At 42.8% G+C, this 25572-nt stretch overlaps 1 protein-coding gene across 2 annotated transcripts in view; it reads right to left on the bottom strand.

Moving 5' to 3' along the window:
* The window catches only part of uba6 (ubiquitin like modifier activating enzyme 6), a 236257-nt gene that overhangs the window by 195193 nt on the left and 15492 nt on the right, over positions 1–25572 (bottom strand). Inside the window, exons 2-3 of one of the 2 annotated variants that reach the window (XM_080188556.1) lie at positions 18548–18611; positions 7523–7617 (exon numbers count right to left, since the gene is read on the bottom strand). In XM_080188556.1, the coding sequence (XP_080044682.1) occupies positions 7523–7617; positions 18548–18588 (136 nt within the window). In that variant the 5' untranslated portion in view covers positions 18589–18611. The remainder of the gene's footprint in view (positions 1–7522; positions 7618–18547; positions 18612–25572) is intronic. The other variant, XM_080188557.1, reaches the window with a different exon arrangement.

Raw genomic sequence — 25572 nt, 5'->3', positions numbered from 1 at the left:
AGAGAGTATGATTTTTTTAAAATTACATACGCACCAAGTGAAGCAAAAAACTACAGAAGTGATTCACAAACTATTTTCCAATGTTACCTCAATCTAATTCAACATCTTTCTAAGAGCAATTAAAAATGGACATCAAATGCTGGCCATCCCAGCAAGGCCTACATCTTATGAACAAATGTATATATATAAAAATAAACTCTTGAAAATCAATGTGACCGCCAGATGCCAATAAAACAGAAACAACAATGAAGGAGCATAGTAAAATTTGCTATGTTGTTGAAGTTTGCTATGTTGTTAAGACAGCTATATAATGCCGATCATTTAGTAATACATAACATAAATCTGAACTCTATTTGAAAGACACTTTGTAAAAAATTATTTTACACACATAGGTTTTAACTAAGTTCTCCATATATCCTGGGGACAGAAGCCCCTCTCCCACACTTGCTGCAATCTGTTCATTTGCCAGTCATACACTACCCCTTCCATCCAACCACTAAATCCTCCCACTCCACTCAATTATGGCCCGACCAATCCCAATCTGGGTGGTGGACAAATTATTGGAAAGAATTCTGATAAAAATGATTGCCGTTGAGGAAGGCAAGGATTAATGAAGGATTTGTTAAGGGAGTGTCATGAATGTTGTTTTGAGGTAACAAGAAGGGTCAACAATGGCACTGCATTTGATGCAATCTGGTTTGATGTTCGCTAGGCCTTTGACATGACGTCAGAAAACTAAAACCCCAAATTGGATCTAAATTTGGCTTAATGGCAAGAACAAAAAGTAGGGACTGGCATTTTAATAACAAGCAAAGCTACTCCCAGTGGAGTTCTGCAGGGCTGAAGAGTACAACCCTTATTTTTCACGATATAGAATCCCGACAGTGCAGAAAGACTACCATCGACTACAATCCCACCCAGGCCCTACCCCCATATCCCTACACATTTACCGGCTAATCCCTCTAACCTACACATCTCAGGACACTAAGTGGCAATTTTAGCATGGCCAATCAACCTAACCTGCATATCTTTGGACTGTGGGAGGAAACCGGTTTACTATCAAATAAACTTGCTGGACTTTAACCTGGTGCTGTGAGACTTCTTACTGAGGAAGCCCACGTAGACACAAGGAGAATGTGCAAACTCCACATAGACAGTGACCCAAGCCAGGAATCATAAGAACATAAGAAATAGGAGCAGGAGTAGGCCATCTGGCCCTTCGAGCCTGCCCCGCCATTCAATAAGATCATGGCTGATCTGTCGTGGCTCACTTCCACATTCCCGCCCTCTCCCCATAACCCTTAATCCCCTCTCTTATCAAAAACCCATCAACCCGCTTCTTAAAAATATTTAGCAAGGCAGCCTCCACCACTTCAACGGGCAGAGAATTCCAGAGATTCACCACCCTTTGAGTGAAGAAGTTCCTCCTCAACTCCGTTCTAAACCGCCCCCCCCTTTATCTTGAGGCTGTGCCCCCTAGTCCTACTGTCTTTTTTGAGCGGGAAGAGTCTCTCCACCTCTATCCTATCCATCCCATTCATCATCTTATATGTCTCAATGAGATCTCCCCTCATTCTTCTAAACTCTAACGAGTACAAGCCTAGTTTATTCAGCCTCTCCTCATAGCTCAACCCCCTCAACTCCGGTATCAGCCTAGTAAACCTCCTCTGCACTCCCTCCAAGGCCAAAATATCCTTGCGCAGGTGCGGCACCCAAAACTGCACACAGTACTCCAGCTGCGGCCTCACCAATGCCCTATACAGCTGCAGCAAGACCTCCCTACTTTTATATTCAATCCCCCTCGCTATGAAGGCCAGCATCCCATTCGCCTTCCTGACCACCTGCTGCACCTGCAGGCTGGGTTTTTGCGACTCATGCACAAGGACCCCGAGGTCCCTCTGCACCGTCGCCTGCTGCAGTTTTTCGCCACGTAAGTAATAGTCCTTCCTACCATTCTTCCTACCAAAGTGGACCACCTCACACTTGCCAACATTAAATTCCATTTGCCATTTCCTGGCCCATACGCCCAGCCTATCTAGATCCTTCTGCTACCAATCGAACCCAGGTCTCTGCAGCTGTGAAGCAGCGGTGCTAACCACTGTACTACCGTGCCGCCCTCATATCAATGATTTAAATTCAAATGTAGGGGGCCTAATTATAAAGTTTGTAGCTGTTACAAAAATTGACCATGTTGTTGATAGTGTCCAACAAAGCTATATCCTGTAGAAAGATATCAATGAATATATCTGGCAAGCAGAAATATGGAATTCAATCCAGAGAAGAGTAAAGGAATGCATTTGGGGAAATAAGGCAATGGAATACAAAATGAATAGTGAAACACTAAAAACGTGTAGGGGAGCAGTGCAGCCTTGGAGTGCAAATTCATAGATCCTGGAAATTACGACAGCTATATAAAATGGTCAATTAACCACATGGGTTGCCTGCATTTATTTGTCAAAGCAGTAAAACGTCTCACAACACCAGGTTAAAGTCCAACAGGTTTATTTGGTAGCAAAATCCACTAGCTTTCGGAACACTGTTCCTTCGTCAGGTAAGTGGGAGTTCTGTTCACAAACAGGGCATATAAAGACAAACTCAATTTACAAAATAACGGTTGGAATTATTTACTATTATTTATCTGTCGAGCCATAGAATTTAACCACAGAGTTTATACTAGAAGAATAAAAAACACATTAGGCCATAGCGAGAGCATGGCATGCAGTTCTTGTCTCCACATTACAGAAGAATGTGATCAGAGACTGTGTACAGAGGCAATTTACATGCGTGTGACAAAACTGGAAAATACTGGATTCACTAGGGTTATTTTACTTGGAACAGAGGAAGTCGAGGGAGGAATTAATTGAAGTTTATAAAGTTATGAGGAGCCAAGGTATAATGGATAGGCAAAATCTATTTCCCTCAGAGACATCAAAAATAGGAAACATAGATTTAAAGTAATTGGCAGAGGATTAGAAGGATGTTATGCATATTTATTTTCACCCTAACATTTGTAGAAGACCATAACTTACTGCCACAAAGAATGGTGGAAACCCTCATCACACTTAAAAAGCACTAGGAATGGCACCTAATGAGCATAACGAACATAGAACATAGAACATAGAACATAGAACATAGAACATAGAACATAGAACATAGAACATAGAACATTACAGCGCGGAACAGGCCCTTCGGCCCACAATGTTGCGCCGACCAGTCTTATTTCTAAAAAAAACATTGACCCACTAATCTAAACCACTCCTTTTTCGTCCATAAACCTATCCACCAATCTCTTAAATGCCCCCAAACTAGGCGCATTTACAACTGCAGCAGGCAGGGCATTCCAGTCCCTCACCACCCTCTGGGTAAAGAACCTGCCCCTGACAAGGCTGGATAATTCTGTTTTTCTTTACACACACACACAATGGACCTCATGGCCCTCTGTTCCATACATTACTTTGATTCTGAGGCAATAAACTAGAGAAAGACACAGGCTCAGGGCTAGGATAGGACTGACAAATTTTCAGGGTGGAAGGGGAATGTGGCAGGGAAGCTTAACAATTTGTCTTGATATTATTAGATGTCCATCAACTTATTGTTGGTGAAAATGTGAAAGCAGGGAAAGGGTGTCAGTAGATGGCTAGTCACGAAGAAAAGCAGGAGATTATGAGGGCTATTTTACCATTTTGAGTCTAAGTGCTGAATCTAGGCGCAATTCAGATTCAACTTGGAAACCTGTTCTCAGGCACCCCCATACACATATGGCCTGAAAAAACGTGGGTCTAAATTGCGCTATGAGTGGGACTTATTGCATTGGAGCCTTCAACTGCGTATACGCAGTGAAAAAAACAGTTTGAAGAACACTCCCTTGTCACATCACTCCCAGGCAGCAAAAAGCAGCTCAGGAGCAATTAGCCCCCACAACATAACTGTGCCCCTTATCTACCCCTCCCCCCCACCCACTACCCAGACCGATTGCAACCCCAGCCCCCTTCCTCCAAGCAATCACCCATGGAGTGGCAGCAGACCCCCCTGCCCCTGCATCCCCCCTCGCCCCCACCAGAAAACCATACAGCCTCCCTCCCCGCCACCCTTCATCAGAGAACAATCTGGCCCTCCCTCCTCCCCCACCTTACAGCGATCTGGCCTCTCCCCACCAGAGTGTGATCTGGCCTCCTCCTCCTCCACTCCCCACCAGAGAATCATTTGGCCTCCCTCATCTCCCCACCAGAGACGGATTGGGCCTCCCTCCTCCACCCCCTCCCAAACCAGAGATACATCTGATCCACCTCCTTCTGTGCGTTCCCCCCCCCCCACCCCCGACTAGAGAATGATCTGATCCACCTCCTGCCACCAACCCCATCCCCCATCACTGAGTTAGAGAGCTGTTAGAAGCTCTGAACCTACCTCTTCAGAAATTGGAGCGCCCAAAAAAAGACTTTTGCCAAGCATGTCTGTTTCATGCCAAATTTGGACGGATGAATGCGATGTTAAAGGGGGAAATAGAGGTAAGATTGGGCATCCATCTCATTAAGTCAATTTAAATACATGCAAATGCATTTAAATTGATATCGTGCCCGTTTTGGGCACAGTTCAGATCACTGCCATTTTCGGGCCTTGGTAAAGTGGGCATCTGTGCAGACGCGGATTGTGCTAATCGCCTCACACCCAATTTTACCAAGTTTTTGTGCCTGAAAATGGATGTGAAGCAATGGTAAAATCAGGTCCTATATGTTTGCATAGAAACATAGAACCCTACAGTGCATTCCAGGATGATCCTGCAATGGTGAGCCATTTTGACAGAGTAGGATTTGGTCACGCTTGGTTTGGTCCAGACCTGGCAATGAGCAGGGGCAAACCAGTTAAGCATCAGATACATTGAAGTCTGAATTCTTTGGGCTTAAGGAGGCAAAAACGGAGGTCATAGCAGACAAGAAACGACCAGGGGATAAAGTCAAAGGTATGTTAACAAACTGATTAAGCATGGTGACAACTCTAAAAGAATGATAGCTACAGAAGTATCATGGTGAACGAAAGGTGAAACGGTGGTCAATTGGCAGTTTGAAAGTAGAATTATAGCTGATTTGTGGGGAGGGAGTGGTAAACATGTCTTAATGAGGATGTAGCAAATGGGGTTATGACAATGATTTTACAGCACCAACTGACAGTGTGATATGGAGCTGTCAAGTGTAACAAAACTGGTAACGTTAGGAATTCCTATTATGACGCTAGCGCACCTTAAGAAATGTATTTTAAGTTATGTTCTCTGCAGTTTGTAAACAGGTTTTTTTTCCCATTGTTGCCAAGCTGTCTTCTGAGAATTCTTTTACTGCTGCTTCATATATGGTTGAAATGGAGTTTTGTTTATTTTTTCTCTGGACTTCATGCAGCGCCTGGGATTTTACAACCTTTTGCACTGTTAGGAGGAAGAATGATTGGCAGGTCAGGTAACAGAAGTTCTTTCATTTTCAGTTTTGGGCTCCTGGCTGCTGTTTCAGTTTTGAAGGTGTGTTGTGAAGGCTGACTTGGAAAATGCTTACTCGAAGATCAGAGGGCAAATGCCCGTGACCGCTGAAGTGTTCCCCAACAGGAAGAGAACAGTCTTGCCTGATGATTGTCGAACAGTGTTCATTCATCAGTTGTCGTAGCATCTGCATGGTCTCCCCAATGTACCATGCCTCAGGATATCCGTTTCTGCAGCGTATCAGGTAGACAATGTTGGCCAAGTTGCAAGAGTATGTGGTATGTACCATGTACCTTCACAACAGATGACAGCGCAGAGTCACTGAGCAGAGACTGATAGCCAAGTTTGACACACGAGGACAGCCTCAACCAGGATCTTGAGTTCATGTCACACTATCTGTAACCCCCATAACGACTTGCCTGGGCTTGCAAAATCTCACTAACTGTCCTCCCTGGAGAGAATACGCCTTTCTTTAACCTGTGCTTAACACTCTCTCCACTCACATTGTCTGTATCTTTAAGACTTGATTACCTGTAAAGCCTCCCATTTCAATCATTATTTTGAAAATTGAGTTTGTGTCTTTATATGCCCTGTTTGTGAACAGAACTCCCACTCACCTGACGAAGGGGCAGTGCTCTGAAAGCTAGTGGCGTTTGCTACCAAATAAACCTGTTGGACTTTAACCTGGTGTTGTGAGACTTCTTATTGTGTTTACCCTAGTCCAACGCCAGCTTCTCCACATCATGAAAGCTAGAGGCCTACAATGGTATTATCTCTACCTCAAGTACTGCTGGAGATTACAAGGCTGGGAAGTCAGATTTCAATTCTCTAACCAAAGGACTAAGTTCCAGTATCATGTCAGCATTTGTATTTTCTGCGCTAAACCTGTGGCAGATGTATGTTTATAAAGGAAACTTGTTTGGTTGGAAATTTCAGAGTTGTTACGGTTTAACAACTCTGAAATCATGTTTTTGTTTGTTTGTAACTGGTACAAGTTATTGCTGTATGTTAACTGTATTCTTAAGTAAACTTTGTTTGATAAAAGCTCCCTAGTGGGTCATCTGAATCATATTTGAAGTGAAACATCTCATGCTTACATAAGAACATAAGAAATAGGAGCAGGAGTAGGCCATCTAGCCCTTCAAGCCTGCCTCACCATTCAGTAAGATCATGGCTGATCTGAAGTGGATCAGTTCCACTTTCCCGCCGTCTCCCCTTAACCTTTAATTCCCTAGTCTATCAGAAATCTATCTACCCGTGACTTAAATATATTCAACGAGGTAGCCTCCACAATTTCAATGGGCAGAGAATTCTAGAGATTCACCACCCTTTGAGTGAAGAAGTTCCTCCTCAACTCTGTTCTAAACTGCCCTCCCCCCCCCACCTAATTTTGAGGCTGTGCCCTCTAGTTCTGTTTCACCCCAGCCAAATTCGCATTGCAAAATTTACGATCCAGGTGGTCTTCATAAAACACTTTGGAGCTTCTGACCGGAATTATAACACTATTAAAGTACCATTTTTTGGTGCCAAAATTGACAATTCGGGTTCATAAGTTCCATTGGATATGCTTATATGGAAAGTTTCAATGAAGCACATTATTTCTATAAGACTTTTAATAATAAGAACATAAGAAATAGGAGGAGTCGGCCATTCAGCCCTCGTTGACATTCAATGAGTTCATGGCTGATCATCAACTTCAGTGCCATTTCCCTGCACTATCCCTGTATCTTATGATGTTTTTAATGTACAGAAATATATCAATCACAGTTTTGAACATAATGATTTTGCCTCCACTGCCCTCTGGGTCAGGGAATTCTGAAGATTCACCACCCTCTAAATAAGGAAATTTCTCCTCATCTCAGTCCTAAATGGCCTGTCCCTTACTTTGAGACTGTGATAATTCAGTGGATTGCCCATGCTTTGTATATGGACAGTGAAAGCAAACTGCAAGCGTCAGATATAATGGTCTTAAAGGACAGAAGCTAATGTTGATACAACTCCAACACCATTTTATCAGATGCTCCATCTTTGTTTCTGTGATATGTTAAAAACTTAGCTTACCAATTTCAACACCTAAACCACCAATTCCACTTAAGAAAACGTGAGACTGAGCCATCCGATACATTGCATTGTCTCCAAGAACGTAGCGCTGTCGGCTGCAGTGAAAGGGGATAAAATAGTAAGCAGGATATTGATGAAGTGTCTCTTTATGTAAACTATTTTCTCTCACTTAACATCTAATCAATAATATATATTAGTAAAAATATAAGAGCATGATTGTCCACCAAGACATATAAAAATTGACACATTGTCAAAATTTGGATAACCAAGAGGTGAAAGATAGAATGCTGAATTGTTGAGTTAGTGATACATCTTTTGTTTGTAGAGAAACATGTTACTATGCACCTTGAATAGCACAATCCTCTTTTAGCCTGCCCCTGTTTATGAACACGTGAACCTCGATATCCGCCAGTACAGAATTGCTAACTCAACTGATATGCATTTAACAAACTCTGTTCTTTGCCCAAATACAATGGGCAAAGATAGATTTTGGGGACACAACAGAAATATCAAAAAGTTAAAGACTTCCATGCTATGTATAAAACATTACTTTGTGAAATGATTCACCTCCAGGATCCCTAACAGTTTCCTTGTATTTGCATTCCTTTTAGTAAAACAATCCAACTGTTGTTGGCTTACATCCACTCATCTAACTTTATGGATTTTCTCTCTTTCTAGCATTTGTCTCAAGCTAAGAAAGGCAAAACATAATCTCTTTTCATTTATACTTTTCAATGAATAAATGTACAACTTTCACATACATTATTCCCTGGGAGTCCAAGTCAGTAAAGACTTGCATTTACATGCCTGTCATGACCAAGATACAACTAATGAAGTCCTATTAAAGTTCAAGTTTATTTATTAGTCACAAGTAGTCTTACATTAACACTACAATGAAGTTACTAGTCACCACACTCTGGCACCTGTTTGGGTACACTGAGGGAGAATTTAGCATGGCCAACCACCTAACCTGCAAATCTTTGGACTGTGGGAGGAAACCAGAGCATCCGAAGAAACCCACAAAGACACAGGGAGAATATGCAAATTCCACAGACAGTGACCCAAGCCAGGAATTGAACCTGGGTTCCTGGCGCTGTAAGGTAGCAGTGCTAACCACAGTGCCACCATGCCACCCCATAGTCACTGAATAGTCACTGGTGTAATGTCAGAAACATTGCAGCTAATTTGTGCTAAGGTGCCACAAACAGCCATATGATAATAACTAGGCCATCAGCTTTTAGGGATGAAAAGTAAGCGACCTAAAGTGTTAGCTCTGTAGCAAGCTGCTCAGATGCTACCTGAGTGTTGAATGGATTTAGCATTTTCTATGTTTAGTTTTGTTTTGAGTGACATTGGCTGAAGGCTAAATATTGATCAGGACAAACACCAGGGCAAAGTTCCCTACCATTTCTTGAGCAGTGACACAGTGTCTATTACATCCAACTGCAAGAAGATGTCTCAACTAAAAGCCACCACCTCCAACAATGTAGCACTCCCTCAGTCTGGATATCATGCTTGCTGAAAAATCATAGAAGAATCATAGAAACCCTACAATGCAGAAAGAGGCCATTCAGCCCATCGAGTCTGCATCAACCTCAATCCCACCCTGGTCCTATCCCCAAATCCCTAAATATTCACCCGCTAATCCCTCTAACCTATGCATGCTGGGACACTAAGGGCAATTTAGCATGGCCAATTAACCTAACCTGCACATCTCTGGACTGTGGGAGGAAACTGGAGCTCTCAGAGGAAACCCACACAGACACAGGAAGAATGTGCAAACTCCACACAGACAGTGACCCAAGCCAGCAATCGAGCTCAGGTTCGAAGTGGGTCTTGGTTTGTCTTGAAGTGGGTCTTGATGCTCCAACCTTCTAACTCAGAGATGGAAGTGCTGCTACCAAGCCACAGCTACATTTTGTTTGAGAGAAAATGTAATGCAACAATATACATGCAATTGTTTTATTTTCTGTAATAATATCACTGTATCTTAATAAAACAATAAATATCAGGGTACAGCTGGATATAATGCTAATTATACTAGTCAAAATTATATACTTCTGATGATGTGTTTTGGCACAGAGGTAGCAACAATGAATCAATCCAATATATAAATGTGTTGATATTTATGATAGCAAGTTTGATAGAGAAAATGGAAGCTGAAAAATTATGCAACTCATCAAGTCAGTTCCATTCGTGAATCACATATTTCTCGGTCATGCACTTTATGCAAGCCAATCAACCCCTTGAGGGATAGAATCAATTACAACAGAAATCTGTTAGGTAAAGTTTTTTGCTCACTAAGGTAATTAAGTGTTTGCAGAAAGTTAAAAGTCCACAGTATTCACCCCTGGACAGCTCCGTTTCCCAGATGATTTTTCTCGAATTTCAGCAGCAAAAGCATTATTGTATCTCAAAGAATGTAAGTGTCTGCACCAATTCGTTATAATCTTTATTCTTAAACATACACTTATTTCCAACTTTTGAAAAGGGTCAATTGACAAGAGATTGGGAGGGCAACTCCGAATTGTGCCTTATTTGCACTTTTATTTGTTCTTTGGAAGTGTCAATTACAAAGGGGCACTGGTTCAAGGTGAGGGGGGACAGTTTAAGGGAGATGTGCAAGGTAAGATTTTTCACTGAGTGGTGGGTGCCTGGAACATGCTGCCAGAGGATGTGGTGGAAAAAGGTACATTAGCAACATTTGAGAGGCATCTGATTGGTAACATTAATAGGGAGGGAATAGGGTGATACGGACTGAATAAGGGCAGAAGGGCCTGTTCCTCTGATGCACTCATCTTTGTTTTCTGTGTCTTGCACACATCAACCACCATATTTTATATTCAAACATACACATCTCCACATTAATCTCAACTACCTAGGTCATTTCTCTCTTTCTCTTCCCCATGCCATAATTTCTCCAGGAAAGAAATTTAACACATCAAATGAATGGGGCAGTTGTGTAATAGGAATCCAGACACCCAGGACATGGGTTCAAATCCCACGATAAGAGCTGGTGGAATTAAAATTCAGTTACTAAATCTGGAATTAAAAAACTAGTCTCAGTATTGGTGACCATGAAACCACTGTCAATTGTTGCAAAATCCATCACTAATGCCTTTAGGAAGGAAATTTGCCATCCATACCTGGTCTAGCCTACATGCGACTCCAGAACGACAGCAATGTGACTGAATATTAAATGGCTTCTGAAATGGTCTAGCAAAATGTTCAGATATATCAAACCGCTACAAAATTCAACAAGGAATGAAACTAGACATTATCTAGGCACTGGAGACAACAATGGTACACCCATCCCTGCTGCAAAAGTCCTCCTTCCTGGCATCCCCAACTTTGGTTTGTCCTTAAATTGGGAGACTTGTTCCACAGACTCGTCAAGCAACATTTTGACATAGTCATATTCACAGAATCATAACCTACATACAATGCCGCATACGCAGCCGTTTAAGGGTGTGTGCTGTCCCACTGGCAGGACAGAACCATCAGAGGTGGTAGCGCAATGGTATACAGTAAGGAGGGAGGTGCCGTGGGAATCTTCAGCTTTGATTTTGAGCCCATGAAGACTCATTGCATCAGCTTAAACATGGGTGGGGATTCTAAGAAATTGGTAGGGTTGTATGCTACTCCTGCACGATGTGGAGCGTCATGGACACTTCAAGTGTCCGAGTACTTCATCTGTGGGAAATGCATCCAGTTGCAGGTGCTCATCGAACGCATGGATCGGTTAGAGCAGCAGCTGGAGGCACCGAGAAGCACACAATTAGCTGAAATTATTACAGACAATAGCTACAGAAACGTGGTCACACCCAAGGTGCAGGAAGGTAGATGGGTGACTGCTGGACGGGGTAGGTAGTCAGTGCAGGGGTCTCCTACGGCTGACCCCTATCTAGCAAGTATGCCATTTTGGATACTGATGAGGGGCAAGTTCCATCAGGGGACAGCAACAGCAGTGGCCAGAGCAAAGGCACCATGGCTTGCCCAGCTTGGGGGTACAAAGCGTAGCAAAGCAATAGTGGTAGGGGATTCAATAGTTAGGGGCACAGGTAGGCTCTTCTTGTGGGCACGAAAGGGACTCCACAATGATAGCTTGCCTCTCTGGTGCCAGGGTACTGGATGTCTCTGACCTGGTGCAAAGCATTCTGAAATGGGAGACAAAAGAAAAAGAAAAAGAAAAAGAAAAAGGAAAAGGAGGCTTATGTTCGGATGAGACTTGAGGGCTCAGGTAGTGCACTAGAAAGCTTTAGATTGGCTAGGAGGGAGTTGAAGAGTGAGTTAAGAAGGGCTAAAAGAGGACATGAGAAGACTTTGGCTGATAGGATTAAGGAGAATCCTAAAGGCGTTCTATAGGTATGTTAAGAACAGAAGGTTGGTTAGGGCAAGATTAGGGCCAGTTACAGACAGCAGAGGGAAGTTGTGTGTGGAACCGGAAGAGATTGGTGAGGCATTGAACCAATATTTCTCTTCGGTGTTCACGCAGGGGGACATGAATGTAGCTGAGGAGAACACTGGGTTGCAGGGGTGTAAAATAGACAGTATTGCAGTTGATAAGGGGGATGTGCTGGATATTCTTGAGGGTTTGAAAATAGATAAGTCCCCTGGGCCGGACGGGATTTACCCTAGGATTCTCTGGGAGGCAAGAGAGGTGATTGCAGAGCCTCTGGCTCTGATCTTCAGGTCATCGTTGGTCTCAGGTATAGTACCGGAAGATTGGAGGATAGCGAATGTTGTCCCATTGTTTAAGAAGGGGAACAGAGACTTCCCCGGGAATTATACACCGGTGAGTCTTACTTCTGTTGTGGGCAAGGTTTTAGAAAAAATTATTAGGGATAGGATTTATAGTTATTTGGAGAGTAATGAATTGATTGGAGATAGTCAGCATGGTTTTGTAGCAGATAGGTCGTGCCTTACTAACCTTATTGAGTCTTTTGAGGAAGTGACCAAAGAGATGGATGGGGGTAAGGCAGTTGACGTGGTATATATGGATTTTAGTAAGGCGTTTGATAAGGTTCACCATGGTAGGCTTCTGCAGAAAATGCAGATGTATGGGATTGAGGGTAATCTAGGAAATTGGATCAGGAATTGGCTAGCAGATAGGAGACAGAGGGTGGTGGTTGATGGTAAATATTCGTCATGGAGTTCAGTTACGAGTGGCGTGCCTCAGGGATCTGTTTTGGGGCCACTGCTGTTTGTAATTTTTATTAATGATCTGGATGAGGGTATAGTTGGGTGGATTAGTAAATTTGCTGATGACACCAAAGTCGGAGGTGTGGTAGATTGTGATTAAGGGTGTCATAGTTTGCAGGGAGACTTCGACAGGTTGCAGAGCTGGGCCGAGAGGTGGCGGATGGAGTTTAATGCGGAGAAGTGTGAGGTAATTCACTTTGGTAGGAATAACAGATGTGTCGAGTATAGGGCTAACGGGAGGACTCTGAATAGTGTGGATGAACAGAGGGATCTAGGTGTATGTGTACATAGATCCCTGAAAGTTGGGAATCAAGTAGATAAGGTTGTTAAGAAGGCATACGGTGTCTTGGCGTTTATCGGTAGGGGGACTGAATTTAGGAGTCGCAGCGTCATGTTGCAACTGTACACTGGTGCGGCCGCACTTGGAGTATTGTGTGCAGTTCTGGTCCCCACATTATAGGAAGGATGTGGAGGCTTTGGAGACGGTGCAGAGGAGGTTTACCAGGATGTTGCCTGGTATGGAGGGGAGGTCCTATGAGGAGAGACTGAGGGATTTGGGGTTGTTTTCGCTAGAAAGAAGGCGGCTAAGAGGGGATCTTATTGAAACATATAAGATGATTAGAGGTTTAGATAGGGTGGATAGTGATGGCCTTTTTCCTCGGATGGAGAAAGCTAGCACGAGGGGGCATGGCTTTAAATTAAGGGGGGGTAGTTATAGGACGGATGTCAGGGGTAGGTTCTTTACCCAGAGGGTGGTGAGGGATTGGAATGCCCTGCCTGCTGCAGTTGTAAATGCGCCTAGTTTGGGGGCACTTAAGAGATCTGTGGATAGGTTTATGGATGAAAAGGGATTGGTTTAGGTTAGACGGTCATTGTTTTTTTAACTGGTCGGCGCAACATCGTGGGCTGAAGGGCTTGTTCTGCGCTGTAATCTTCTATGTTCAATCAGGCAGGTGTCAGTGTCCATATTGGCACGAATTACATAGTTAGAAAGAGTAGCGAGGTCCTGCAATGGCAATTTAGGGAATTAGGGAATTAGTTAGAAAATTGAAAAGCAGGATCGCTAGGGTATTAATCTCAGGATTACTCCCTATGCCACATGCTATGAACAGGGAGATAGTGCAGCTGAACATGTGGCTCAAGAGCCAGTGCAGGAGGGAGGGTCTCAATTGTTTGGATCATCGGAATGTCTTCCAGGGAAGAGTGAGGCTTGTACAAGAAGAACCAGTTACACCTGAACTGAAGAGGCACTAATATCCTGGCTGGGAGGTTTGCTCGTATGGTTTTGGTAGGCTTAAACTAATGTGGAGGCAGGGGTGAGAATCAGAATAGTAGGTCAGCAAGTGTAGAGACTGGGGATGAGCATGGAACCAAGGCCAGGCTAGCCTTGGGGACTGGGGGTGGTCAAACTCAGTGGGCCTGGAGGTCTGGAGTGCATCTGCTTCAATGCAAGGAGTATAACAGGTAAGACAGATGAACTTAGAGCCTTGATTCTTGCGTGGAACTTGGATGAGGCTGAGATCACGCAGACTTGGTTAAAAGAGGAACAGGTCTGGCAGCTAAATATTCCAGGATATAAATGTTTTAGGTGAGACAAAGGGGAAGGTAAAAGAAGTGAGGGAGTTGCAATACTGGTTAGGGAACATATTACAGCTATAGCTGGGGAGAACACCTTGGAAGAATCATGTAATGAGATACTGAACTCAAACAGGAAGGGGGCAGTCAATATGATGGAGGTGTACTACAGGTCTCCCAACAGTCCACAGGAAGTTGAGGAATGGATATATAAGCAGCTTCTGGGCAGATGTAGAAATAATAGGGTTGTTGTGATGGGAAATTTCAATTTTCCTCATATTGACTGGAAATCCCTTAGGGTTAAGTGTGTTAATTTGTTAAGTGTGTCCAGGAACAATATGTGGATAATCCGACTAGAGACAGGACCATATTGGACCTAGTATTAGGGAATGACCCCGGCCAGATCAAAGTTGCAGTGGGGGAACACGTGACGAACACTGACCATAATTTCGTAACCTCTCGGATACTGATGGAAAAGGATGGATTTTGTCCTAGGATTAAGGTGCTAAATTGGGGGAAGGCTAGCTATAACCAGATTAGGCAGGATTTGGAAGCTGTTGTTTGGGAGAGGCTGTTTGAGGGTAAATCCACATAAGAAGCAGTTGATCAGAGTGCAGGACAGGCATGGGCTAGATTTAAAAACCATGGATCAGCAGGGAAATTGTAAAAGTCTAGTCAAAAAGAGAAAGGATGCATACTCGTCAACACAATTAAAAGCAGATAAAGAATACAGGGACAGTATAAAAGAGCTTAAACAGGGAGTTAGAAGGGCAAGGGATCACGAAATGTCTTTGGCAGACAGGATTAAGGAGAATCCCAAATCATTTTATACATATATTAGGGACAAGAAGGTAGCTAGAGTTGGTCCACTTAGTGACAAAGGAGGGAAATTATGTGTAGAACCAAGAAAGTGGGCGAGATCCTTAATGAATGCTTTGCATTGCTATTCACAAAGGAGAGGGACATGCCGATTGATGGTGTCTTGGAGGGATATTTAAACCCTTTAAAACAAGTCATCATTAGAAGGGAGGAAGTGTTAGGTAAATTGAAAAGCATTAAGGTAGACAAATTCCCAGGGCCTGGTGGTATCTATCCCAGATATTGAGGGAGACAGGCAAGGAAATTGCTGGACCACTAACAGAAATCTTTGTTTCTTCGTTGGCCACTGATGAGGTACCAGAAGACACAGCCTCAAGATAAGGGGGGAGGGCAGTTTCGATCAGGGTGGAGGAGGAACTTCTTCACTCAAAGGGTGGTGAATCTCTGGAATTCTCTGCCTGTTGAAGTGGTGGATATATTTAAGTCACAGGTGGATAGGTTTCTGATAGACAGGGGAATTAAGGGTTATGGGGAGAAAGCAGGAAAGTGGAACTGATCCACTTCAGATCAGCCATGATCTTACTGAATGGCAGGGCAGACTCGAAGGGCTAGATGGCCTACTCCTGCTCCTATTTCTTATGTTCTTATGTTATGATTGGAGGATAGCCAATGTTGTCCCGTTATTTAGGAAAGATAGCAAGGATAACCCGGATATAGGCCAGTGAGGTTGACGTCAGTGACAGTGAAACTGTTGGGGATGATACTTAGGAATAGGATCTATACACATTTGGAACTCAATGGTCTTGTTAGTGAGAGACAGCATGGTTTTGTACATGGGAGGTCATGTTTCACGAATTTGAGTTTATTGAGGTGGTGATAAAAATGATTGACGAGGGAAGGGCTGTGGATGTTGTCTACATGGACTTTAGTAAGGCATTTGAAAAGGTCTCTCGTGGCAAGTCTCTCATGGTTCAAATGATCAAAGCTTACAGGACCAGGAGTGAACCAGCTAGGTGGATTCAGAATTGGCTTGGCCATAGAAGACAGAGGTAGCAGCAGAAGGGTGTTTTACTGAATAGAGGTCTGTAACTAGTGGTGTTGCATAGGGATCAGTGCAGGAGCCTCTGCTGATACACAAATGCCTTGGAAGAAAATGTAGCTGGTCTGGTGAGCAAGTTTGCGGACGATATTAAGATTGGCGGGGTTGCGGATAATGATGAAAATTGTCAGAGAATATAGCAGGATACAGTTAGACTGGAAAATTGGGCTGAGAAATGGCAAATGGAATTTAATCCAGACAAATTTGAGGTGATACATTCTGATTGTTCTGCTATTGATTAAATTCATAAAATAAATCAGAAGCATAGACACATGAAGGGATCTGGGAGTACAGTCCACAGATCCTTCAAAACTGCAGCAGAGGTGGAAAACGTGGTGAAGAAAACATGACATGCTTGCCTTCATCAGATGGGGCATCGAATATAAAAGCTGGCAAATTATGTTACAGTTGTATAAAACATTCGTTAGACCACATTTGGAATACAGCGTCCAATTCCAGTCACCATGCTACCATAAGGACATGGAGACTTTGGAGATAGTGCAGAAAAGGCTTACCAGGATGTTGCTGATATGGAGGGTATTTGCTAGGAGGAGAGATTGAATAAACTATGATTGTTCTCCCTGGAAAGACAGAGGCTGAGGGGCAAAGTGAAAGAAGTTTATAAAATTATGAGGGTGAACAGTTGGAAGTTTTTTTCCCCAGAGCAGAAATGACAATTACAGGGGGACACACAGTCAAGATAAGGGGGAAAGGTTCAGTGGAGAGGAGTAGGGGAGCTTTTTTTGTAAAATATGCAAAGGCAGTGGGGGCCTGGAATGCACTGCCAAGTGAGGCGGTTGAGGCAGTTACATTAGTCACATTTAAGATTTATCTTGATAGGCATTTGAACAAATAGGGAATAGAGGGATATAAGTAGTTGGTCTAAGTAGGTAAACATGATCAGCACAGGTTTGGACAGCCAAAGGGCCTGTTCCTGTGCTATACTGTTCTTTGTACTTGCTAAACAGCAGAAATAGCATACAAGACAAAGCTAAACGATCCCACAGTCAACAGATCAGATCCAGTTGTGAATCAAGATGGATAATTAAACAACTAACTGTAGGAGAAGGAGGCTTCACAAATATTTCCTCCTCAACAGTGGGGAAGCACAGCACATGAAGACAAAGCATCATGCTGAAGTATCTGTAACCATATTCAGCCAGAAATGCTGAGTAGATGATCCATTGCAGTCACCTACTGAGGTCCACAGCATCAAAGATGCCTGTCTTCAGCCAACTCCAAATAATATAAAGAAACAGCTAAAGATGCTGGTTAATGCGAAGGCTATGGGTCCTGACAACATACAGCAATAGTGCTCCAGAGCTAGCTACTACCCAGCCAAGCTGTTCCAGTGCAGCTACAACAAGACAGCAAAGTGGAAAATTTGCCCCGATTTTGGTCACAATGTGAAATTAACTGAGTAAACATTTAAACTATATAACAATGTGTACAAGAACAGTGTATGAAGAAGTCAACTCATCATTTACATCATAACAGATTGAGCAGCATGGTACCACAGTGGTTTGCACTGCTGCCTCAGTGGCAATGACCCAGGTTCAATTCCGGCCTCCAGTCACTGTGTGCAGTTTGCATATTCTCCCTGTGTCTGTGCGGGTTTCCTCCGGGTGCTCCAGTTTACTCCCACAGTCCAAAGGTGTGCGGGTTAGGTTGATTGGCCATGCTAAATTGTCTCCAGTGTCGGGGGATTAGTAGGGTTATGTGCAGGATTACGGGAATAATGCCTGGATGAAATTGTGGTGGTACAGGCTCAATGGACTGAATGGCTTTCTTCTGAAATGCAGGGATTCTCAATTTACAAAATTATACCTGTTTACAAGGTCTTTTGAGTTTGGCAAAAATTGATTTTAAATTTTGCTCCAATATATCGTAATAGGTAAAAGTGCATTTGTAGTATGGGGTTGAATCACAAAGACTAAGAAAATCTGAGATTCAATCTTCAGTTGTTCATTTAACAAAATTACAGCAGACAATGGAAAGGGAAATAATGGCAGCAGCAGATCTCGACCAAAAACAAAAAGTCAGACACCATTCAAAATTATAAGTGCATTTTCTGCTGGAATATGGCTGTGATGGTCATGTGAGACAAGATCAGGTCAGCCTGAGGTACATTGGATTCAGACAGAAACAATGTCAATTGGAAAAGGTTCCAAAGGGCTGAGAGGCACCTAGGAAACTAGACATTCAGCAGATGCCATCACAAAACATTGAAGTCAGAAGTCTAATACAACTCATAGAAATATAACCACTTTTACTTTACTTGCATCAACATTTCTTTTGTTCTTCAATATATTTGGATGTTCTTCTCTTACCTGTACAAGGAATCATCAATTTCCATATTGCCAGCTGCCATTTTCTTCAGTCATTCACCAGAATCTAGAAACCAAGGAATTCCAAAGTAATTCAACTATCCTTTCAGAGTCCACTTCACAAACTGGTTTCCCCAACACCTCACATCTTTACAATTTGCAGCATATAATGTTCTCAAATGTCAAACTGTTCAGTCAGAAATAAATAAAAACCATAAACAATAGAAATCCAAAAAACAGAAAAAAAAACTGATACGCAGCCCAGAGTGCCCAACGCCAGTTCTTTGACAAAGTTAATTAGTTCCGAGCTCTGCTCTTTTCCCTGCCTTTCAAGTATTTGCCTAATTTTAGGCAATAAAGTCATTGTACAACCTGCTACTATCATCCTTCTAGGCAGTGTATTCCAGAGCATAAGAACTTGCCAACTAAGGTGCTCCTTCATGTTTTAGGGTAATTTTGCCAATCATCTTACTTATGTCCTGTTGTTGCTGACCCTTCTGTCAATGGAAACACATTTTCCTTAATTATCCTGTCAAAACACTTAATCATTTGAACACCTTTGTAAAAGCTTTCCCTAACAGCTTTTTCTCAAAGGAAAATAATCCCAGCTTCTCACATCTCAATACCTAGTGTCATCATTCCAGTAACATTCTTCTGCACTTCCACATGGCTTCTACACAACTTGCAATCAAAAAAATCTTGATACAACTTTGCATCAAATTTTCCCATTATAAAATGCAATGTTTAAAATTGCAAAATAATTGTGCACAAACTTGTCATATGGTAATAACCTGTCATTGATAGTGCTGTAACACCTCAGTTTTGCAACTGCCAGCATCTCAGCCTCTACTGCATGAAAAACTTTAGTGTTCCAATCAGTTCAATTAGTTTTCTAGAGTGCCACAATGATTAATAACAAAGTCAAACTATTGTATGGACAAAATGTATCAATGAATTGAGATTGAAATATATCTGCACGCCCTGACCCAATTATCCCCAATGTCCAATCCCATTTCACCTGAGGCCTCCATTTGGTTTTGACATAACCTGTGTAATAAATAGTTGGTCAACTAGTTTCATAAATACTATGAGAACAATTTACTAGTGCGTGTTTTCTTTCAAGGAGCATAAAATCTAATCAATTGACCCATTATTTTAATCATCCCTTTTTAGTTTTAATAGAAACTAATCATTTCACGGCCTGAGTATAATATTAACCTGTACTCTGTGTCACGGAAGGGGCCTCTGTAGCAAATTATCATTTGGTGAAGAGCGACATCCAAAATGGCAGCCTATCTTTTTCAGATGTCAACTGGTAAAATGTATATTTTTGGCAAGCTATAATTGGATATGAACATTCTGGTATAATTCAGATAGCAACAGCCTGCTTTTTCTTTATTTTTTCAATGGCTGCAGATTTGAACACAAAATCAGAGTACAAAAGAGGCCTTTCAGCCCTTCAAGTATGCACAGACACATGAGAAACATCAGATCTCCCACCTGATCCCATTTTTCAACATTTGGTCCATAGCCTTGAATGTGCTTGTCCACATTCAAGGCTAGGGGCCAAACTTCACTTCAGATCATGACACTTAAACACATTGTCTTTCAAGTGCTTTTATGCCACAACCATAAATTTGTGGTTTCCTCACTGAGGGTTATGGCCCTGAAACAGCAAAAAAAAAGGGGCCTGTTTAATGAACCACTAATTTCAAGTGGCTTTGCTAAGCTACACTTTTGGTTTTGTGAGATTTGTGCCTTTCCACCAGCAGAGAAAAATGGGATCTGCCAGTACTTCCACATCCAGATCATGTCTGCCTTTTTTAAGGCCTCCATAGGCAACCCAACTCCATAAAAGTTCAGATCTATGACTCTATAATGACTCAAGCAATTCTATCTCACCAGTAACCTCCTTACTTGGGTCCTGTCAGAACCATCCAAATCCAGATCACATCACAGCCTTGATACAGGCAAGGAAGCATAACCTGCCAGCAAGGCTGAGTGTAATTGTTTTTGATATCAAAACAGCATTTGACAAAGTATGCATCATGGAGGTCAGTGAGTCAAAATGCTGTTGCTCCTGAGTTTAGAGTCATATCGGACACAAACGAAGAGTCAGTTATTTTAGGTCAATCATTAAGCTTTGGGACACAGAAGCAGGAATTTCCCAGAAAAGCATTATCTTCAAAACCATATTCAACGGTGATTTTTGCTCTAGTTTTACATCAGGAGTGGAGCTGTTTGCCGATGATTTCACATATCCTTCAATAATAAAGTAGATGTACCTGGACAGTATTCAGAATTGCACCAAGAAAGAGCAGGCAACATTCACATTACATAAGTTCCACATTACTGGCCATCTCCAACAAGAGTCATTGTCCCTAATCTTGAACAGCAGTTGAGGCTTACCAAAAGCCAGAAACTTAATTGGGCCGGCACACTGATATCATAGCTTCAAAAGCAGTGTTGAGACTGGTTACTCTTTACTGAGAGTCACACTACCCAACCCTCAAAGTTTCTACATTATCTACAAGGTTTTTAATGAAATTCTTTTTAAAAAGCCAAACACCAGACAGAACAGAGCAATTTGTTTCGAAGGGTGGATAGTGATAGCCTTTTTCCTAGGATGGAGAAAGCTAGCACGAGGGGGCATGGCTTTAAATTAAGGGGGGGGTAGTTATAGGACGATGTCAGGGGTAGGATCTTTACCCAGAGGGTGGTGAGGGATTGGAATGCCCTGCCTGCTGCAGTTGTAAATGCGCCTAGTTTGGGGGCGTTTAAGAGATCCGTGGATAGGTTTATGGATGAAAAGGGATTGGTTTAGGTTAGAGGGTCATTGTTTTCTAACTGGTCGACGCAACATCGTGGGCCGAAGGGCCTGTTCTGCGCTGTTATGTTCTATGGCAAACTAACTGCAATAGACCCATTCCCTCCATCCCACCCTATTCCCCCTTCCGCCATTTCTTTTTTCGTATTAATTCTCCAGTCTCATCCCACTGAGGGCTAACATTCACATTATCTACTCTTTTCCTTTCAATACTTGTAAAAACTGATACTGTCTGCCTCTATATTTCCATCATTTCTTCCATATTCTAACTTCTCCCTCACTATTTCTTCAACCATTCTTTGCTGGTTTATAAAATCTGTCCAATCTTCTGGCCTACCATTAATCTTTGCAGTATTCTACACATTTTTATTCAACATTATACTATCCTGAGCTTCCTTAGTCAGCCACAGATGGTCCATCCTTCTCATACTATCTTTCTTTTTCAATGAAAAATAGCTTTGTTGAGAGTTATGAGATATTTCCTCAGCTGTCTGCCAATCTTTCTCTACGTTCTCACCTTTTAATCTATCTCCCCAGGCCATTTTAGCCAACTCTGTCTTCATACTCTTGCAATTGCTTTTACATTACATTACCCACACTTCTCATCCTCAATTGAATGTAAAAATCCTACTTGTCGCCTACAGGTCCTTTTATTATGATATTATTAACTAATCCTATCTCACTACACATTACCGGGTCTACTGAGATAACAGTTTTTCACAATTAATAACATGCAAGGTTTAAAGAGCTGTGTATAAAAATTGCCAGACAACACTAAGTTAGAAGCGACAATAGTTTGTACAGATGGAAATGGAAAGTTGCAAAAGTTATTGGCCAGAAATGTAGCAGATAGGGTTTAATGTGGGTAAATATGCAGTCATGCACTTGGGATCCAAACTGTAAGATTTTCTTTATGGTGAAATTAGGAACTGTGAAAGATCAAAGGGATTTGTATGTACATGTATACTAGTGCACTGGTTTTAAAAAATCAAGACAAATGCAATGATAGCTTTTATTCCAAGGGGATGTCAAAAAAAAATAGTTGTACTCCAATTGTACAAAACCTTGGTCAGATCCTGGGAGCAATCGTTTCAGTTGTGAACAATACATCATGCAAGGGATATCCTAACACTGGTGGGAGTACAGCATAGATTCACCTGAATGATACTGAGACTTGAGGGTTAGAATGAGGACAGGCTCTGTAAATCTGACCTGTATTCACTTGACTTATAGTTGTCAGAATCATTTAATCAAGGCCTTTAAAAATGATACAGCGACTCAATAGGTTAGGTGTGAAGAACCTGTTTTATTCCATGGGGAGGAATCCAGAACAAGGGGTCATTTGAACATGGCCATTCAGGAGTGAAATCATGAAGCACTACTCTTTCCATGAACAAAGGATGTTGGGTCAATTTACATTTCAATGGAGATACTGATTTTTTTTTTGTTTGACAAGAAAGTCAAGGAACTTAGACCAAAGAAAGGTAAATGAAGTTGAGGTACACATTAACCATGATCAACAGAATGGGCTCTCTTTTCTTATATTACAATCTAAATGTGACTTGTTCTGCCAATGTGGTTCAGATCCTCTATTCACGGTCTTCTATTTACAGTCTGCAGACCAAGCTGAAATTCAACGCAACTGCCTCTTCATGTAGTGTCTATGGTGTCAGGCCATCCATCCTTTCAAACAACATGAAATGAAACTGATACAACTTTGAGCTCTAAAGATCATCTTTCTCTTCTAGAGAGCTGATTGGCATTCAACCAAGAATGGCATTCAACCAAGAATGGCATTCTACACAAGAGTGTAGCTGGGAAGTCACGCTTAAAAAGTACCTCAATGATATCATTGCCAACAAAGCCAATGTTAATTACTCAACAAAAAAAATGCTTCTAAAAAAGCACCTGTGAAGATGGAAAATCTATTGATTGTCCAGCTGAAGTTGACTGCCTTATTTTACACTCATCTGTGCAGCAGATTCCCGTTAAGAATGTACTGTATACTACTTCCAATAATCTCTTCAGCTATTATTAATGGGACCTAGTCAGAGCAGATAACATGCATGGATTTACAGAGCTGCTGAGGAAATGCACAATGTAGAAAAGACCACCCAAAATCATTATAACACAATCCTTACAGCCAACTGACAGGTGCAAATTTTAGTTCATTGGTTCAATGTGGACTTCAAACCTATGATCTCAATATGAAAAAGACAACATGGCAACTTAATTGGACCACCCATTCATATCTTAATTTAGTCCATTATAGGAAAGAGCAGTTTAAAACTAAGTAGAAAAATGGGCTGCCAATCAGCCAAGAAACAAACATAATGGGACTGATTTTACCATCGAGTTGCACCCATTTTCAGGCGCGAAAACTTGGTAAAGTCAAGCTTAAGCCGAGTAGTGTAATCCGCACCCGCCTCCGTGCCACTTCCTCCTTTACCAAGGCCCAAAAATGGCCATGATCAGGACCGCGCCTGAAACAGGCACGACGGCCACCTAAATATATTTGAATGCATTTAAGTTGAATTAAGGGGCTGCATGCCCAACTTTACCACCGCATTTCCCAAAACAGAATCAGCGCGAAACAGATGTGCTCCAGTAAAGTTCGATTCGGGCGCTCCATCAGTGAGAGTTAGTGAGGAGGGAAGTGCATAGCAGCCGATGGCTCTCTGCTCCTCACGGGTGTCCTTTTGTTCCTGCCAAATTCAGTCTCTGTCAGTGGCAGCTCTGCAACTGTTGGGGTGAGGGGGTGCTATGATTGCGGGGACCATGTGGCTGAGGACTGGGTGAAGGGGGCTGTGACTGTTAATGTGCTGGGGCAAGCAACATTCCGTAACCCGTACATATGTTCCTCTCCATCTCCCCCTCAGAGTGACGAGATGGCTTTTGCGATGTGACCAATCGTTCTTGCTGTTCTTTTGGTTCCTGCTGGAGCTGAGGAGGAGGAGATGGAGGAAGAATTGCAGGCACAGGAAACCTGGGCCTTACCTCTTGCAGGAGTAGAGGGAAACGACCAACGGAGTGTGTGTGCGTGAGGAAATGTACCTACTCAGTGGTTGTCAAATTGACAGCCCGCTCTGGACTTTTATACGACTGGCTCCTTTCAGATCCCTAGCGGAGATGTCTGTGGCATATCACAATCAGCCATGCGCACCTGTGTCAAGCAGGTTACAGAAGCCCTGCATGCCTGGGCTGGGCAGTACATCAAATTTAACCTGGACGACGCTCATCAGGAAGCAGCCATTGCGGGGATGCCTAATGTTCAGGGGGCTATCGACTGCACACGTCGCCCTCAGGGCCCCCCCCAACAGAGATTCAGCAACAGAAAGGGGTTCCGCTCCCTGAATGTTCAACTCGTGTGCAACCACAACATGAACATTCTGCATGTCTGCACAAGACATCCAGGTAGTGGCTACAACAGTTTCCTTGTCAGGAGCTCGGACATCCAGAGGCATTTGAGGAGGAGCCCGAGCTGCAGGGGTGGCTCGTGGGTGATATATAAAATTACCTCTTACTGTCCTGAGTTGTGTAGGTTAAAGAGATTAGTGGGTAAAATATATAGGAATATGGGGGTACGGCCTGGTTGGGATTGTGTTCGATGCAGACTCTCTCTGTACTGTAGGGTTTCTATGAATCCTTTGATTTAACAATTTGTCATCACCCAGCTGCCTCTCAAAAAACTCGCTAACTCAGTGTACCCAGGCCCACCACTCTGGTGTGACAATGTTGACGCCTGTGCGGAGGCCTGTGTCTGAGGGAGAGACTTACTATAATGAGGCCCATGTAGCCACCCACACAGTAGTGGGGAGCTGCATTGTGCTTCTCAAAGTGCAGTTCTGGTGCCTGGATCTATTTGGCAGGGCCCTACAATACAGCCCAGTGATCACTTCCCACATAGTGGTCATGTGCTATGCCTTGCACAATCTGGCTCTACAGAAAGGTGATCTATTGGAGGAAGACGAGGACATAGAGGCTGATCAGCTGGGCATTGGTGGGGTGGATGACCAGCAGGAAGAGGAGAAGGAGGAAGAAGAGGGAGAGCATGCTGAGGAACACCAACCAGGTGCTGAGGGCTGGCAGCCCAAATAAGGCATGCGAGAGCAGCAAGGGAGGCCCTGATCACCAGGCGGTTCACTCATTAGAGACTTGTGTCTGTGGGTTCCATCTCCCCTCCCCAAAATTCCTTCTATAT

The sequence above is a fragment of the Carcharhinus amblyrhynchos genome, chromosome 5 (assembly GCF_965287045.1).
Source record: "Carcharhinus amblyrhynchos chromosome 5, sCarAmb.v2.hapA, whole genome shotgun sequence".
Lineage (NCBI taxonomy): Eukaryota > Metazoa > Chordata > Chondrichthyes > Carcharhiniformes > Carcharhinidae > Carcharhinus > Carcharhinus amblyrhynchos.
The sequence above is the reverse complement of the archived record's forward strand: the minus strand, read 5'-3'. Positions and strand labels throughout refer to the sequence as shown.